The sequence below is a fragment of the Leguminivora glycinivorella genome, chromosome 13, assembly GCF_023078275.1.
Source record: "Leguminivora glycinivorella isolate SPB_JAAS2020 chromosome 13, LegGlyc_1.1, whole genome shotgun sequence".
In the NCBI taxonomy this organism is placed as follows: Eukaryota; Metazoa; Arthropoda; class Insecta; order Lepidoptera; family Tortricidae; genus Leguminivora; species Leguminivora glycinivorella.
In genome coordinates, this window is record NC_062983.1 from 8,724,478 (window position 1) to 8,744,769 (window position 20,292).

General features: G+C 38.6%; 1 protein-coding gene across 1 annotated transcript in view; it reads left to right on the forward strand.

Moving 5' to 3' along the window:
* LOC125232347 (neuroendocrine convertase 2) overlaps positions 1–20,292 on the forward strand; it is a 177,082-nt gene that overhangs the window by 95,516 nt on the left and 61,274 nt on the right. Inside the window, exons 5-6 of the mRNA XM_048137975.1 lie at positions 510–586; positions 13,813–13,901. Coding sequence (XP_047993932.1) covers positions 510–586; positions 13,813–13,901 — 166 coding nt within the window. The remainder of the gene's footprint in view (positions 1–509; positions 587–13,812; positions 13,902–20,292) is intronic.

Genomic DNA, 20,292 nt, shown 5'->3' on the forward strand with positions numbered 1-20,292 from the left:
TTTGTCATGCTAGTTCAGTCAACGTCAGTACATCTTGTATTAACACTGACTGAAATATCATGACACGTTCGTACGTTTCCGTAACAATTCGAAGGCAAATCTTTTCGCACTACATCTGTACTTTGTTCTCTTTTGGGCCACTTGTACCAACGAAACTGGTAGGTTAACCCGAATCCCATTTTATACGGAATTTGACAGATGACAGCCCACTAACCCTGAGTTAGTGGTTGGTGCTGATAGAAGGAAACGATGACTTGGTTATGAAGATGGTTTATTACTTGAACGGAGAACGGAAGACGCTGATACAATTTAGGATGTTAATAGTAGTAGGATCGAAACAAGAATGAATAAACGCACCAGAACATTCATCTGACTTTTTATTCAAACATTTAAATTATGTTCTAAGTGCGTTTATGTGGCTACATAACATTTTCTTAGGTTTACAAAGCATGCTGATTTTTTCAACAGGTGCAAGTGAATGTGTCTCCATTAAAATTTGTTGGTTGCAGAACGCCGAGGCGTCGTACGACTTCAGCAGTAACGACCCGTACCCGTACCCCAGGTACACAGACGACTGGTTCAATAGGTGAGTTGCAATTTTAATTTAATTTAATTTAATTTATTTATTTGGGAAACATACAGCACATAATAATACATTAAGGTAAACAAACATAGTTAACTCATGAGCCAAAACAGTTTCCACTTATAGCTATTACAGAATTCTTTGCTCCGAAAAATAATACAAGTAAAATAAAAATAAAAAGTTGACTTCAACAAGCAGGAATAAATAGTTTTACATGCATGATTAAAGTAAAGTAAAGTATTCAATCACAAATTTAGAATTTGGAAATGAATATGAATATACAAATCTACAATTTAACACAAAACAACTTAACAATTGCAACATAAATTTAACGTTATACAATGGCAACATCAATTTAATTTTAACGTTGAGTATAAAAGGAAGATATAATTTAACTCAATTTGTTAATATTATTATTTTCTTTCTTTCTTTTATTTTAATTAATTATAAGACACAGTAGATTAAATCGTCATCATCATCATGCTTGCGTCATCCCGACATTCGCCGTGGCTAACGGGAGCCTGAGGTCCGCTTTGACAACTAATCCCAAGATTTGGCATAGGCACTAGTTTTACGAAAGCGACTGCTATCTGACCTTCCAACCCCAAGGGTAAGTAGGCCTTATTGGAATTAGTCCGGTTTCCTCACGATGTTTTCTCTTCACCGAAAAGCGACTGGCAAATATCAAATGATATTTTGGACATAAGTTCCGAAAAACTCATTGGTACGAGCCGGGGTTCGAACCCGCGGATTGAAAATTGCACGCTCTTACCGCTGGGCCACCAGAGCTTTTACAGCTTAGTAGATTAAATATTAAAAGATTATACCATCCCATACATTAAAATGCGACCGCCTAAATGCGCTTTAACATTATCCGATCCGATATTGGATGTAGGACCGACCATACATTACAGGCGCCATCTTGGATTTTTCCATTGAAATCCGATATCGGATCGGATAATTTGCAAACGCACTAAAGACGCGCAAAACCCTACCTAAACGAAGACCTGCATAGTTATGGCGCCACTAAAAATGCCTTGGTGCCATCGATTTCTTGTAGATCTTGGCTATACACAGTAGCACACCCAGGATAAATACATAAGTGCATGACCATTTTATGTACGTCTTTGTGTATAATGTGTGCCATTATGCAATTTTGTTGTACAACGAACAAACGACCGTACTCACCGTACAGTCAACCAATTGGAACCCTAGGCCACTCTTATCTACAACCATGTCAAAATGACAAGCAGTAAGAGATTTCTTACAATCTGACTTATAACGTTACTGTGACATAGTTCTACAGTGGCTTAGGGTTCCAATTTGGTTGACTGTACTCTACTGACTCTACTGACTTTATGCACGAACGAACGTACATCTACTGACTTTATGCAGAATCGCAATATAATATAAATAGGTGGACTGAAAACGAGAAACTAATTTAGATATCTACGTATAAGACGTAGTTTACTTTACTTTTGAAACCTGAATATTTTAAAAGCTAATTACGGGATTTTGAAACAAATTAAAAAATAATTATTTTCTTAAATTCATTCAAAAACAGTAGCCGATTCTCTTTCAAATTGTTAAATTCAATTTAATTAATCAAATTTGGAACGAGCAACGAATTTCTGTAATTGTCCATCTGAATGGAGGATAAAAAGTCAACAAGCAAAGTATTGGATTTAATTTAATTTTCTATTTATATTCAGTATGAGTTAGAGAATTCGTTTAAGAGTTTTATGTAGATACCAAGTAATCATCTTCAAGTCTAGCAATTATTTATATTTCATTAGTTTGATTGACCGTTTATCTTACTTCTTACTTTTAAACTATAATCGTGTTAGATCGCTACAAAATGAGCAGTCTGTCTTGTTTAAAGTAATAAAGTTAAGTGATTGTTTGTTTGGTATCATTCCAGGGTGTGTTTTATGCCAAGAAGTTCATTATTTACTCGTTCGTAGTCGTAGCAAACTCTCGAAAGTCTGCCTAGCCAAAGTGACAATCGTTAACGACAACTGACGATCGAAAGTATCGAAACTCAATGTCTCTGTCGCGCAACTACAGAAGAGTGATAGGGAGAGCTCTGCTATCTAGAATACACATACGAGTGATAGAACTTACTTAAGAGTGATGGAAATAGATAATTTGACAACGAAGCGTAAACTACTAGTACCTATTGATACCCTGAGTACAGATTATTAATAAGTTACTATCGTGACAGATCCTTAACTTGGCCGCAAAACGAAAAATACCTACACTTTATTTAACTAATACTAATAAGTTACTACATAAAACTCAGAAGAATAGTAGGTACGTTCCACGCGACTAGACAGGCGGCCACTTGTTACCTCAAGGCAACTGCTAGCGGGCGAGGTGCCGTAGGCCCTAAGTGCTATAACTGCTTAGTTATAAACCTATTTAACTGCGTAATTATACGACCACATGCGAGCGAGTGACGTAGGTCTGCAAGCTCTTATGAATAGTTCATTAATATATATTATGTGCTATAACTGCTTAGTTATAAACCTATTTAGAATCTGCGTAATTATACGTGATTATACAAAGCACATGTATGGCAATGGATGAATCGCAAGTATGAAACTACCACTATTTTTTTCTAGATTATATTATGTACATCACAGTTTTTCTTAAACAAATATGTACATACATAATATTCTCATAAATATATTGACAATGCACTGTCATTATATTAATGTCCTTAAACTTATCTCTATTTATGGTTCATTTTATATATTGCTCGAATATCTTCTGCAGAATAAATATGGTATTTATCTCTGTCTAAAATATATTGCGAATATTGTTTTTTCATCCTTGTTCTTTTATCTAAGTAGACAACGCTAGAAGCTCATTTTCCCATAAAATCTAATGAAAAGTTTATCTTTTAAACACTGACTATGAAAATAGCAAGGGAAGAAAAATTCCATTGTTTTGCGTTAAATAGTTGTTTTGCTTTATAATAACTTTCACAAAGCGTGATATTTTATTTTGATTCGTCTTTTGTTTTGCTTTTGTTCGCACTTGAGTGAAAAGTTAATTGAATAGGTATACAAAACCTTGGCACAGGAATTAAGGGAGTTATTAATATTTTTAATTGTTTTCGATCTAAACAAAAGTTTAGCTTATTCGTAAGTCCTTAACCCTTCTATGCCACGTCAAATTTTAACATTGAAAAACCCATGCACACTTGCACAGACCTGATGAGTCTAAACATTTGAGGGGTTGAGGGGTTAAAGCAAACGTCACAGTAATTAAAATATAGGATCACGAATAAAAAATCGCGTAAATGAAAATGAAAATGAAATATTTATTTTTCAAGTAGGCATATTACAATGCGCATATGAACGTCAAATAATTTGTCCAATTTGATGTTAAATAAAGTATATTCTATTCTATTCTATTCTTAAATAAAGCTACGCCGGCTCTAACCCTACGCCTCAGCCTCGAGAAGAGAAGAAACGAAAAAGAAGAGAATAAAAACATGTGTGGATACGTGATGAGCATAAAACGGTGTTCGGATATTTTTGCTCCCGTACGTAGGGTAGGTGCGTAACTAAACGCGACTTTGCGTAAAAACACGAGTAATACGAGGGGTGGGTTGGAAAAGTATGAACTCTGCCCTTTGCCACGATGGTTAACAACCACTCCGTAAAATTAGTCTGTATAGCCTTTCAGTTATTAACACTTCGGATTAGCTGTCAGCACTTAGACTAGATTTATTGTTATTATAAGTTACAACCAATTATATCTACGTTTTTAACGTTGAATTTGAAAGTTTCGGCAGTATTAAAAAAGCTTAAAATATTCGTATTTTTTGCCCACAAGACAACGATTCTTATATGTAAGTAAGTAGGCATTTCGTTCAACATGGAACGAAATATCTTCTTGATTGATTGATTCGATCAGTCGGAATGTATTTGAAAATAACACCATCTGTGAGTGTGCACGGGAACACGTCCCACATTTGTCGATTGCTATAAAACCGCTTTGTCAGTTTATTCATATAAAGATACAAGTAAATCTCGCCTTAATGGTAACCGACAAAAATGGGACGTTTTACTAAACACACTCACATATGGAGTACATGTCATACTTCTATTTTATCAATATATTTTATTATTTGATTACTTTAAGATTGAAGAATGATTATAAGGTGTTTATTTTGTCACATGCAACAAATTACGCAACATATAAGTTTAATATTCATATTGAGGAACTTTTTGTATGGAACCTAAAAACGTGAAAAAAAAATGTGCGACATCTGACCTAGATTTTCTATGGGAAAGACAGATTGTTTTTCTCTATTTTGTTGGTTAGTTCCATAGGTAGGTTCTTAAAAGTTGTTAAAAAGGTAAGCTTTTGAGTAAACAATATTGAGTGCTTCCAATTCCTTCGTCAAGTTAAATGATTAAGTAGTTTGACAACTGCAAAGTCTGATCTCAGTGGGTTTCGACGCTGAATGAAGTTGGCGCCAACTTTTGCTTCTCAGCGATACTTTGACGTGTCGTGCCCGTCTTAATTAGAGTATTTTCGTGACATCAATATTTCATTTGATGGGAGTAATTTTGTACTAAAGTTTTTCTACCCTACTTTTGCCACGATTCGAATGTCCATCAAACATTGCTCTAGAATCGATATGTGTATGGATCGGATAATGTCAATGTTAAAATTGACGTTTTTTAATAAATAAATATTATTGGGGGACACCTTACACATATCAACCTAGCCCCAAACTAAGCAAAGCTTGTACTATGGGTGCTAGGCGACGATATATTTACTTATATAGATAAATACATACACATATACATCCATGCTCAGACTCAGTAACAAATATCTGTGCTCATCACACAAATGTGCACATCCCTTACCGGGATTCAAACCCGGGACTACGGCTTAGCAGGCAGGGTCACTACGCGCTAGGCCAGACCGGTCGTTTTTGTTCATTTTTGACACACACATGCACATAATAATATCATATCAACATTTTAGGTTAGGGGAATGAGTAGGAGGCACACTCAAAGATGACAGATGGCATCACCTTATTAGTCCATTGCACAGATAAAGAATTTCATACGTGAGAGCAAGAAGATGATATATTTTGTCTCTCTCACATATGAATGACAGTGACATGCCTAATAGGCACTTGCACAGGCGCCGCCTGGCGGGATAAAATGTCCAATTCCAAAAATAATTCACCACACTCGGCGTTAAAATACAACTTTGCCCCCTTGTATAACAAATAACTATTATTAATTTATTCTTTGTGCATATTTTAGTTATAGTTTTTTTTTATTTATATTTTTTGCAATACCCTAACAGGGTCTCATGTTGTGCTGTGCCTTGCCTTTTATATCTGTCACCTGTTTTAATCTTGTACCAACATGGAAGCAATAAAGAATTGATTGATTGATTGATTGATGTCAGTGTGCCTCCTCATTTTGTTAACAAAATCGTTATAAAAGGCGATGAAATCTTTTAAAGTTATAGTGTATGGAAACACATTGTATAAATAATTTCTGATTATGTCCAGCGTTCAACTTTCTGGTCTATCGCGATCATATTGAACTTCGGTTTTATATGAGGTTTCTTTTTCTGTACTTTACTAGTTTGTTCCGTAACTTAAGGTTAAAATGCCCTGTAGGTTTGAAAGCCTGATATGAGTAAGCTTCGGCAGTGAATAGGCAGTTTGTAAGCGTAGGAGCACAGAACTTTATTTATATAGAAGAAACAAATTCATCTATTTGTATAGGGGCCGAGCGTGTCAAATTTTGTACTGAAGTTGTTTCTTGACTGTAATTTTAAATATGCTTGATTGTTCATAATTTTTGTGTTGTTGCAATTGAATATCACGTAACGAGGCATTTTTTATGTTTTCATTGACTTCAACTTACAAAAATTGACGCCCGAAAGCTGCAAGCTGCGATTAAAGACGGACAACTCAGTGGATTTCACTGAGTTCATTTGACACGCTAAGTTAGATACGTTTGCTTGATCTATGGTATATATGACATTTGTGCGTAGGAGGGTCAGAGGAAAAACTATTTGGGAAAATCCCTACGCTAAATTGGAAGGCCTTGACCGTTTAGGAACTATTTTATAGCTCCTGATTTGAATATGTTTTTACTAGGCATAGTCTTATGTAGCTACCCTTACCTTCACTACGATCGTGATTTTAGTTATTTATAAAACTAAAGTCGTGATCGTTGAGAACTGCGAATATTGTAAAGAAAAAAACGATGAATAAAATAATATGATTATTCTAGGACTATTTTGTTGTTTTAATGAATTAAACGGCATATTGATTAACGTCCTATATCAAAATATTTTTTTTACATTCAACTTTTTGATCCTGATATAAGCAGTCAACGGCTGTAAAAGTTATAAAATGGCCACTTTGACTTCTCCCACTTCAGAGTTGAATAATTGTTTTAAAAACTGGTTTGAAAGAATGAAAAAAATCACTAAACATAAAGGAGAATACTTCCAAAAACAATAAAACTACTTTTATTCCATTTTGTTTTATCCAGCCATATTATTTTCAATTCCCGAAATTTTCAGAGCTGCCTACGTATATTGATGGCGTCTTTAGACCCAGCGAAGGCGTGGATTATACGAGTGGGTACAACACGTGTCTTGGCAAACCAATTTACTAAACTTCTAAAGCAAAGTTCTACATGTGTACTTGCGTAATTCCGTCGTCTATGACTAATTTCGGGAAGGAAGGGCACGTGTATTGGCCATTCTTAAGTATTTAGACTTGTTGATATCCCATTCCGCCATCTTTGCTCACGGCAAAATGGTACCGAATCCTACAGACGGTGTCGAAACCGACACATCGTGTATGACACAAGATTTATTCGAGCGAGATCTAATTCTCGACGAATTAAAACGAACATTACAGTTCGCAGCAACGAATATAGAACAATTTCGTTCAAGAACTTCCGATTTAACAGCGCACCAGCGAAAGTTTACCAAAATTCAAACTAAGATCGAAAAGGCATTAATTAAGTCTAATAGCTTCAACAAAGAAGCCAACATTAAGATTCGAAATGATTTCAACGATTTATATTACGCGATAGTTACGCATTTAAATAACCTAAAGGAGGTAGATGTAGAAAAGCGGCGAGCGAGCCGCATTCCTGTGCCTAGCCAACACGACACGTTTATGAACGACCGTCGAAACTTGCCTAAATTGTCGCTTCCTGAATTTCACGGTGAACCTACGGGCTGGCCCGCCTTTTTCGACTTATTTCAATCGTTGGTCCACAACAACAATGCCTACACTGACGCGGAAAAGTTTAGGTATTTACTACTTTCGGTTAAAAACGAACCATTTAATTTAATTAAATCAATTCCCATAACGGAAAGTAATTATTCAATTGCGATCGATGTTCTAAAATCCCGTTATGACAACAAACGCATTATTGCGTCACAACATCTAGATAAATTATTCGATATCGATTCTTGTTCCGCGCGCTCATCAGTTGTTGCTATGCGAAATTTGCTTAATGTTTACCACGAAAATATTAAAGCACTTGAAGTTTTGGAGTTTCCGGTTAAAGAATGGGACTTCGTTCTGTTAAATTTATTATTACGTAAAATTCCCGTTAATACGCGAAAAGAATATGAACGTTCTTTAACCAACCCAAGTGAAATACCTAAAGTCCAAACCTTAATAACATTCTTAGAGCGCGAACTTACGGCGGAACAGATGATTACAGTTTCCCATATACAGTCCACAAAAAATAATTCCTTAAGTACAACAAATAAAAATAATTTAATTTCAAATCAAATTACACCTAAACGGGTTTTAATTACGAATACGTCAGACCAAACTCGACCGTATGTCGATACGAATAAGGTTCGATCTTGCGTGAAGTGCAAAGGCTCGCATGCCCTTCACAAATGTTTGGAGTTTTTAAATTTGTCTACTAAAGATAGATTCACATTTGTTCAAACAAATAACATTTGTTATAATTGTTTATGTTCCGGACATGACTTACGTAATTGTAAATCAAGTTTTAAGTGTCGTAAGTGCAATAAGAAGCACCACACCTTAATTCATTTAGATTCGGACCTTACGCGTACGCGACCCTTCCCGGCGAACAATGAAGCCGCGGAACTAGTTGCCGTCTCGCTCGCTCTAACGGAGCAGTCGCAGCCCGGCGCGGGCGCTGTCCCGAGCCCATCAGCTGTTCACGGCGTGAATCAAAATAATCTAGGTTTAGGTATTGAGCCTCATACGGTGTTACTGTCAACTGCGTTGGTTGACCTTTATTACGAAGGTAATAAAATTGCTACAATTCGTTGTATGTTAGACGGGGGCTCACAAGCAGCTCTTATTACTGAATCGTGTATGCAACGATTAAATTTACCGCGACGAAATGTCAGCGAGCCGTTGGTAGGTGTCGGTGATTTACCGCTCAACCCTAGGGGTACCTTCGTGTGCTCAATTTCGCCCAAGGGCAAACAAAGTCCAAGTATTCCTTTGGAGGCTACTATTTTGTCAAAATTAACCCGTCAAATGCCTAGTGTACCACTAGCACCGTACGGGGAATGGCCTCATTTGCAAGGGCTCGCTCTAGCCGACCCTGAATTTCATAAACCTCAGCCGGTTGACATGATACTTGGCGAGGACATTTTCATGGATGTCATTCGCGAGGGTATAGTCAGGGGTAAACCTGGCACACCCACAGCAATCAATAGTGTATTTGGTTATTTACTAGGGGGTAAAGTCAACTTTACTTCTAATATTTCGACTCCACGCCATACTTGTTTTACGTCGTTCGACAACGACAATCTCGAGAAGTTTTGGGAGCTGGAGTCAGTTCCAGAGATGCGGAGTTACACTCCCGAAGAAAAGCTATGCGAATCCTTTTTCCAAAGGACGCATACGCGCGATGAGACAGGGCGATACATAGTTGCTCTGCCATTCAAGCCCGATGCACCGCCCCTCGGCGAGTCTCGGCAAATTGCTCTAGCACGTTTCCACAAACTGGAATACCGTCTAGAACGAAACCCCCCCGCTGGCGCGAGTTATTACATCCCGCACCACTCGGTGTCGAAGATTTCCGACACTACCCGAACTCGTGTTGTCTATGATGCTGGTTGTCGCACAACGAGTGGCTACGCGCTCAATGATGCGTTGCTAAAAGGGCCTAAGTTACACTTAGACATAGTAGATGTACTTCTAAAATTTCGAGTACATAAAGTTGCATTTTGTTCTGATATTAAACAAATGTATCGGAATATTCTTGTACGTGAGAGTGATAGGGACTTTCAGCGCATCCTGTGGCGCAAGTCGCCAGAGGAACCTCTGCGCGATTATAGGCTGCGTACCGTTACTTTTGGTATCAGTAGTCCCCCTTATCTCGCCTTGCGCACAATTAAACAGCTCGCGCATGACGAAGCCGAGCGTTTCCCGCTCGCCTCGCCAGTCCTCCTAAATGACGTGTTCGTCGACGATGTGGTGACCGGCGCAGATACCTTAGCCGAAGCCCTCAATCTGCAGCAGGAGCTGATAGGTATTTGTGCCACGGCCGGGTTCGAATTGCGAAAGTGGCAAAGTAACTCGCCAGCCATTCTCGCTGCCACGCGACCGACAGAGTTTCATGGTGAGCGGCGCGAAAATGTTCATTTTGCCGAAATGGAAAATGACAAAGGGGTCAAGGTCCTTGGACTTCAATGGAATCCAAGATCTGACGCATTTAGTTTCAAAGTTCAAAGTTCTTCGCAGGCCTGTACAAAGCGGGCGATTCTTTCCGAAATTGCAAAAATTTACGACCCCCTCGGGTTATTATCTCCGGTGACATTGTTTGCCAAACATTTAATTCAATTGCTATGGTTAGCCAAAATTTCCTGGGACTCAGAACCCCCTATCGATATTATTAACTCATGGACGAGTTTTATTAACGAGCTACCGCTCCTATCGCAAATTTCTTTTCCTCGTCATATTTTCAATACTGACGACTTCGATTCAATCGAAATTCACGGATTTGCCGACGCAAGCAAAATTGCATACGCAGCATGTGTTTATATACGTCTGACGGACAACACCGGGCGAGTTCAAACCTATTTAGTCATGGCTAAAAGTCGCGTTGCACCTCTTCGGGTATGCCTTACTATACCTAGAATGGAATTGATGGGTTGTGTAATCCTATCAAAATTAATTGAAAGAGTTATGCATCTTTACGGTGGTCACATTCACCCCGATCAAGTGTACGCATGGTCTGACAGTTCCGTCGTGCTCGCGTGGCTTCAGTCAACCCCGCACGAATGGAAAACGTTTGTCTCGAACCGCACTAGTGAGATTTTGTCCCGTGTCCCGGCGCGCTGTTGGCGTCACGTCCCGTCAGCTGATAACAGCGCTGACCCGGCGTCTCGCGGTCTGCTCCCCGCCGCGCTCGTACAAAATGACTTGTGGTTCCATGGTCCTACATGGCTCCAACAAAGTCGCGACTCCTGGCCTATACCAAAACCGGTGGTAAACACGAACGAGGAAAAACGCAATACACATGACTCGGCAAGTCTTAGTTATGCATGTGTGTCCACATTGCCTCCTTCCCCGGACGACGACACTCTTATAACGCGATTTTCGTCGCTAGGTAAATTAGTTCGCGTCACGGCAGTCATATTTCGTTTCTACAATAAATGCAGGAAACATAAACAAACATTCCCAAAGTACGTCACCGTACCAGAGTACAATTTTGCATTAAATCGACTAATATTGATTACACAACAAAAAGTGTTCGAAGACGACATTAAGAGGATTTCGTCAAATAAACTTCCGTCAATTCGTTTGCGGCGTCTCACGCCCATTATAGATAGGGATGGTTTGTTACGCGTCGGCGGACGTATTCACAAATCACTTTTACCTTTTGAATCAAAACATCAATTGATTTTACCTAAAAGACATCCTCTTACAAATCTTATCATTGACGATGCGCATATAAAGGAACTACATGCCGGTTCGCAGTGCGTGCAAAACTCGCTCTTACAGCGATACTGGATTATCTCTGGTCGTGATATTGTTCGCCTCCGCGTACATCGTTGTATCAAATGCTTCCGCGCTCGACCGACTCGCTGCCAGCCGCGCATAGGAATGTTACCCTCGGTTCGGCTACGCCCCGCACGTGTGTTTAGTAAAACGTCTTGTGACTTTTGTGGGCCATTCTACGTACGCGCTAATAAGGTTCGTAATGCAAAAATAATAAAATGTTACGTTGCAGTTTTCGTATGTATGAGCGTTAAAGCTGTACATCTTGAGTTAGTTTCCGAACTTTCCACGGAAGGTTTTTTAGCCGCGTTGCGACGTTTCAAGTCCCGTCGAGGATATTGTACGGATATATATACCGATTGCGGACGTAACTTTGTTGGTTGTAATAATTACCTTCAAGAGTTATATACTTTTTTACGTAATGATTCGGTCATGAGTGCCCTTAATCAACAAACTTTAAAACAAGGATTAACTTGGCATTTTCAACCACCTTATGCTAGTCATTTCGGTGGATTATTTGAAGCGGCTGTTAAGAGTTTCAAAGCTCATTTACATCGCGTAATAGGTACACAAACGCAAACATATGATTGTATGCACACTTTGACGTGTCAAATCGAAGCTGTATTAAACAGTCGTCCGCTCTGCGTTCTAAGTTCGGACTCCGCGGATCCTTTACCTCTTACGCCGGCCCATTTCTTAATCGGTGAGCCCTTAACGGCCCTACCGGACGTTTCTCTGATAGACGAGAACCCTAATCGTCTTACACGTTGGCGCTGGATACAGCAAGCTGTCCAGCATTTCTGGCGTCGATGGAGTCGTGAATATCTCCATCAACTGCAACAAAGTACAAAATGGCTTCAAGACCGCGGTCCCGCCGTTCGTGAAGGTACTGTTGTTGTGGTATGCGACGACCACCTGCCGCCGCTGCAGTGGAAACTCGCGCGCGTTCATGCTGTCCATCCGGGCAGCGATCAAGTCATTCGCGTCGTAACATTGAAAAGCGGGAACACGTTGTTCAAACGACCTGTTGTGAAGGTCTGTCCCTTACCTTTAGAATAAACTTATACAATCGTTACGACTCTTAATGTTAAGTTAAATATAAGTTTCATAAAATATTTTGGTATACTTTCGTATGGTTTCTTTTTTTATTTCTTTTAAAAGTCACTCCGTGTCTTTTAAGGTGAGCGGCATGTTCCGTCGAGGAACAGAGATTTTTAGTTTTAATTTCTTTTCTTGATATAGTTAAATAGTTATTTCATTTTCATACATACAAGGCAACTATCCCATATAACCATTTTCGGTCGTCGTTACTACATAAATCGGGATATTTTGCGACAAATAACTATTACTACTCAGTGTTTGTGTACATAACTTTATTGATTGTTGAATTTTTCGTGCTCCGGTGCATATTCTATACTGAAATAATAAAGATAATGCTTAGAAAACCAATAGAGTTGTTAAAATATAGATTAAGGCTGGGAAATATTCCAGCTAAAAAACAGTCGAAAATTGGTCGCAAAATCGTCCTAGAGTACACGCGTGACCGAAAGCCGTGAATACGTTCTTGGATTTACAAAATGGCTTCTTCTGACAGTGACATTGACATTTTGTTACCGTAATGTGTGCGTACGGCGAGTAACAAAGTGTAGTTAGAAACCGCCTGACAGTGACATTGACAGCCACAAATTCGTACACATTTTGTTACCGTCATGTGTGCATACAGCGACTAACAAAGTGAAGTAAGAAACCGTTCTGACAGTCAGTGACGTTAACGGTCAAAATTTGTACACATTTAGTGACTAATTTGAAGATTTTGCGACCGAAATGGTTGTATGGGAAAGGCTATATACCTACTTCGACAAAACCCAATCTTCCTTGTAGGTACATTAGGTACAGTCACCAGCAATAACATCTTACTCTTCAAAGGCTGTCAAATTTGTGACAAGCTCTTATACTTAACTAGCTCTAGAAATAAAATCGTTTCAGATGTTTTACGGCTTCCTTAATAGAAGCCTAGCAAATATGTGATTTTTACTACTTATAAGTTTTCAAAAACAAAATGACATACGTCACGAGTATGAATTTAATCCACAGCTTTAGAATCGAAAGTTCACAAGCACCAATCATGTCCGAAGCGATGAACCTATACATTTTCCATTTAATATTTAAAAACCTATTATATTTTTTTCTAAAGTAACCTGTTTCTCCGCAGCCACGGTACGAGGTGTGCCGGGGAGGTCGCCGCGGCGCGCGACAACGGCGTTTGTGGCGTCGGTGTCGCTTACCACTCTAAAGTTGCCGGTAAGTGGCTCACCAGAAATCTTATGTCAACGGCCACTGAGCCATGGCGTCTTAGCTCTTTGGCTGATGCCATTTGACATAGCATTGGGACAAGTATGCAGCGACATAAGTTTCTCGTCGATGTTGAGTACCACGCTAAAGTTGCCGGTTAGTGGCTTAGCAAAAACCTTATAGCAACTACCATTGAGCCACGACATGTCAACTCTTTGGCTGATACATGCTTGCTATACTAGTCGATGCTGGTGCATGACGCAACGTTGTGACAAGTGCGCAGCGACATTATTTTCCATTCTTTTTAGAGTGTTGGTGTTCTACTCCATTTTTAAGTTGCCTGTAAGTGGTTTAAGAAAAACCTTACAGCACCACTGAGTGGTCGGTGTCTAAACTCTTATGCATACTGTTTGATGCAATTGCGCGATACCATTTCTTGTAGCACTGACTAGATACTGATGCTCTAAAGACGCTATTGTAATAGGGTCAGATGGAAACGTGTAGCCACGTCAGTATAGAGGTAAACATAACATGTTTTCGTCTAAGCATACCCATGTTGTTACGAAAACAAGAGCGCGAAATATTTTCAAACATCTTGCTCTTCAAACTATTTCTGCTACTCTGCCTGTAGACGTAACAAGATTCCCAACTTATACCTACCACCTTTTATATCGTCTCGTGAAACAACATCGAAAACTAACAGTCCGGGTTTACCTTAGAGTTTCCTCATCACCAGGCATCGGACAAAAAGTGCGGATGACGTAAAAATGACGTAGGTAATCTTCTACACAGGATGTTGGTATTTAAACTTCCGTGTGACATGTAGTAACAAAGTAGTATTAATGAAGTAACAAAATAATCGTAAATAAATCTATGGATTTCATAATACAGGTAGGATGATGTTAGTGAATAAAATATGTATTCACGTGATTTGTTAACCTAAAGTACGATTATTTGAAATTAATTGAAGGGATATTTACAAAAACAACATAACTGCTTAGAGCGGTTGACACTTTTAGAACAACATTTTTGATCGTGACAGGTGTCAATCAGTGCAGTCAGTTATGTTGTTTTTGTAAACATCCCTTCAATTAGGACTGAATAAATCTGTGGGAACCTCAGATAAATAGGTTTAAAACTGAAGGTAAGGTGGGAACAGTAGGTAAGATTAGTAAAAAACGTAACGTACGTACTTACTCATTTCAAGTGGCGATATCGTTTAATAACGAGGTTGATAAACAGATAAGTGATAATTGTTTATGAAAATCATAGATACTATTTAAAATCATCCTATAAGTGGTTTGACGTCATAGGCACTTTTTGTCCGATGCCTGCTCATCACGGTTATTGATTACCGAGCTCAAACAGGCCCGACCTTATAGAGATTAAACACTGATCAAGTTGATTGCTAATTCACCTCCTACATTCCAACCACGATTGCTCAGAAGTTTTCTTTGAATAATCCATTCCGATGAGACCACTGGAATTGAATTTGAAATGGCTCTTTTTGTGATAAAGCGGTCCTTTTAGAATAAATTAGAGATCGGTTGCAGAAAATTAAGCTGGACTGATGGAACAAACTGTTTTCGAGATGAATGGTTGATATTAGGTAAAATTCTGCTCAAGGGGCTCCTCTAACTCATCAAGCAAGGCCTATCATTATTATTTATTTCGTTTATTTATCTTTAATCTTAGGCTAGGGTTTTTACAATATGAATATAAAAGTAAAATACAAAAACACTTTGTAAGTTTTTTATATTAAAGGAAAAATTTCCATTTTTTCCTTTAATATAAAAATGTTTAGAATCGTTAGCAGACGTTTCTGCTTGTTAAAAATAAATTTAGTATGGGTTAGCACATTGTTACTGGTGAATTCTCAATATAACTTGAGACTCCAGTGCCGTTACAAGATGTAATAGTCTGTCGGTAGATGGCGCTAGACGTCACCCCAAGACGTGTGTACATAAGGAAAGGCATGGAAAGATTTGCGATGTCCGGCGTGGCTTCCGTAGCTCAATTGGTTAAGAGTCTTGCACGGATTGCAAATGATGCGGGTTCAAGTCCCGCCGGAAGCGTAAATTTTTCCATTTTTTCCTTTAATATAAAAATGTTTAGAATCGTTAGCAGACGTTTCTGCTTGTTAAAAATAAACTTTGTAAGTTACCAATATAAACACATTATAAAAAACCTAACCTATATGTAGGGTGCCGCCAGCAGCTGGGCAGGGCCCAAGCTGCCGGTGGTTAGGGCTGCAGAGAGAGGAACCGCCGGACTATCCGCGCTGTGTCCAAGACCACCGCCATCATTTATTTAATTATTTGAATTATTAAAACATAATATACCTAGTGTCTTGATCGTTCCCTGCAAAACTGTTTGAACAGTTTGACTGCAAGTACTTGTGTTCGATGTGTTGACCATTTGTCGCACTCTCAGAGCACATAAATACTGGAGAAGAGAGCGGACAAGCCGCCGGGTGATTTTAATTTGAACCTATTTTTAATTAATTATGGTTTCAGTTAATTCGTTTTTACGATACCATTTTAGGGTAGGTCGATCATTCTTATCGTAAAAACGCTAACAAGATTTTTTACTTAGCTTAAACATAACATTTATTGCAAAGTAAAATATTCAGAAAAATGAGGATCTGTGGAGTATGTGCCGACAACCTCCGATCGCCCAGGAAGTGGCGCTGCGAAAATGGAGATGGATCGGTCATACCCTTCGAAGAGGAGCTACCAACAGCGCCAGTATCGCGTTTGAGTGGCGGCCTCAAGGAGGGAAGCGAGCCCGCAAACGCCCCGTACACACCTGCGTGCGTAGCCGAATGGCATTTCTCCGACGCCAAACGAAAACGAAACGCCGCGCTAGTTAGTCTGTCGTGCCAATACGCACGAGCGATAGAGATAGATATCTACTAGCGTTTCGTTTCGTGAGCGTTTGTGCCATTCGGCTAAGAACCCTGGAGGCGGAGCGTTGAGAACGAGCTGAGGGAATATGGACTGAGCTGGAACGAGGCCAAGGCGGTGGCTCAAGATAGGAAGGCGTGGAAGGATCTTGTGGAGGCCCTATGCACCTATGGGGTGCCTTAGGATATTCAACAACAACAACAACAACAACAAGATATTCAGAGTAAGGAGCGACTTAGGTACAAAGTTTTTGACTTTTATTTTCTTAAAGAAAGTAATTGCGTCTAAAACTAATAGAAACTGAACCAGTGTCCTGTGAACGTTGTAATGACCACCTGAATCTGATGCTCACTCAAAATCGTCTTATTCCCTAGTGATTAGGGCCGGATTACCACACATTAATCCCGCTCCGCTGGGCCGCGTGATTGGCACGCACGTTGGTCTCGGCCCATGTCACTGAACGTTACTACGACTCTTTGTCTCCACAAATCGGTCATGTTTTAGATGAGATCTCGGTACAAGAGCTTTTTTGGAATGTTTCTTTGTTTTAGTTTGGAGCCTTGCCGTTCGTTTTACCAAAGACATATCGTCACTATATACTTTAAAAAAAACTTGTATCTTCGTCTGTCAATGAAAAGAAAATTGTAGTAAGTATGTATGGAATGCATATAGACTTACTGCGTTTTAACTTTGAGGAACAGCGTGAGATACGAGATTTTTTAAAAGTAGTGACGATATGTAACTCCGTATAGACGGATAAAGTCTAAGAAAAAAACGTACCTCAAAACCATAATGAAAAAGGTACGGTGGCCAAGATGGCGTTACACCTTTGGGGAACGCTCGGCTAGATGGCGCTAATAAAAATATTTGACATTTTAAGATCTAAGAATATGGGCCAAATTGTCAAAACTGAGGTTCAAAAGTTTTAAGCCTGTGTCGAGAGATGGCAGTCTCTGCACTGTGATTACACATTTTACTTTGACAGTAACTCTTTATAATACTCAATCCTCTTTGGTTTTACTTTTCAATCGAGGTTAGGTTCCTGTTTCCTAGCCTATTGGAGTGTCTCATTGCTAGGTAATTGCCGTTCTCCTTGATTCCCAATTTGGTGTTCCCTCCCGCCTATAATAAATTATTTAAGAAGTTGTTCATATCATTCCATCACCATTTGGGCCTACCTCGTCGATATTCTCGTATAGTAGAAAAGTAAAGAGATTGTTTTTATTGAATAGTGGACATTTTAACCATGAATATAATACTTAAAACTCCTAATATCCTGCGTCCCAAGCATTATATACTTCGATAGTTACAAGGTACTTAGTAGCGAGGTTGTAAGAGCATTTTATAAAGCCAGCTAGTAGGATTCATTGTTCCAATGTCATTCTTCCAATTTACACTTATTCGCAATTTTAACCCCCGACGCAAAAACGACGTGGTGCTATATGTTTGACGTGTCTGTATGTCTGTTTGTCTGTCTATCTGTCTGTCTGTCTCTCTGTTTGTCTGTCTGTGTGTGTGTCTGTCTGTGGCATCGTAGCTCCCGAACGGATGAACCGATTTAGATTTAGTTTTTTTTTTGTTTGAAAGCTGAGTTAGTCGGGAGTGTTCTTAGCCATGTTTCATGGAAATCGGTCCACTAAGTCGTTTTTTTTTTAATTTTAATTTTGTGGTTAGGTTATCTAATTATCATAAAATAACATAAACCTTCATAAGTTTGAAATGTTCTCGAATATTTTACAAGGATAAAACATGTCAAAAATGTCGTTCCCCAATCTAAAATGAAAATAACTTCCTTGTGTTCAATTCCGCGTCATTCAAAACTTTTCATTGCCACATTTGCATAATTATTATATCGTTCGTGTAGAATTACAGAATTTCTTTCAATAGCTGTCTTGTTAAGAATATTATCTTTTTCTTTTACGTTGTGGTTGTGTGGGAATCTTAAAAGTCTTATTAAGTACTGCCCACCCTGCCCAACATTGCCTGAGTCTAAAATGGTAGTTCTAATCAAAATAGACCACCGATTGATAGGACAGTGACCGCCATTATAAATAGCTTATTAAGTTAATATAAACGGCTTTCCGGCAATATTTCACTATTTTTGAGCCAGGCAATGTTAGACATGGTAGACAATGTTGCAGTATTTGACGGTAGTAGCTAAGAACCTAGTTCATTTACAGAATATATTAGCAAGTTTTGTTTTCATTACCTACGATGTTTCTTTTATGACCATTTAGAACTTAAAATACACGTGGTTTTGAAAAGGTGTTATTATCGTGAAGGTAACTACTTCAATACATTTTTCAATCATGTATCTATTAAAAAATCATTGCTTCCAATGATTATTTTATCTGATGATCCTAATCTTCACTAAATATACTTCACCAATTTTATAACAAGAGTAAAAATATCGTACATTCATTTATCAATTATGTGACTTGTTCAAATAAGACGTATCATTAAATATAATACATTTTCACAAAAGATTTTGCCTTTACTGTTCCGCAATCAAGAGACGTTTATATAATTACTAGATTTTGCCCGCGGCTTCGCTCGCGTTAGAAAGAGACAAAAAGTAGCTTATGTTACTCTCCATCCCTTCAACTGTCTCCACTTTAAAAAGACGGACAAACAAACAGACACACACACTTTCCCATTTATAATATTAGGATGGATATCCGACTCCACAGGGTGCGTAACCAAACGCATAAACGCTATTGTTATCGTTCTATCGCTTTTCTGTATTGGCGCGACAGAGCCAAACTGCGTTTCGAAAGCCGTCTAGCGTCAACAATAAAAAATAACAATGAACATAGTCAACAACGAAATAGAAAATAATGTCGCACACTGAAAGGGATACCTTTGATGTTACTAAAAGGCTCTATTTTCAACTCGTCGACAATTGTTACCAGTCAAAGATATTTTCACCACACCAACTGGTAAAGGCTTTCTTTGCTATTCGAAAACAGATAGCAAAATTGCATTTTATCCACAAGGGGGCAAAGTAATTTCATACAAATTTTAACTCGATGTCTTAATCTGGCTGCTAGATTTTACCTATAAATGAAGATTTTGAATCATAAATATTGAATAAATTTATGGATTTCATTTATTTTGATGTTTTATAGTCAGTATTTTGTTCTTGTTGGTGTGGTGAAAAATTTTGTGTTTCACTCGGCGGCAAAGTTTGTTAACCTTCGCGCCTTGATACCCTCGCAACGCTCAAGATTCCACTTTTTGAATCACTCGCTACGCTCGCGGTTCAATATTGGAATCTTTCGCTTGCTCTGGTATCAAAATTGGCACGTGCGGTTAAACAACTACTTTGTCCCCTTGTAAAACAAATAACTATTCTCCGTTGATTCAGGTAACCATTGACGTTAGGTATTTTCATTATTTACCAATCACACCAAGTACAGGTTAGGTATATCTATTTTTAGGTGATTCGGGTAACTTACGCCCCACGTTGGGCGCCACTATTACAATTTTCTACC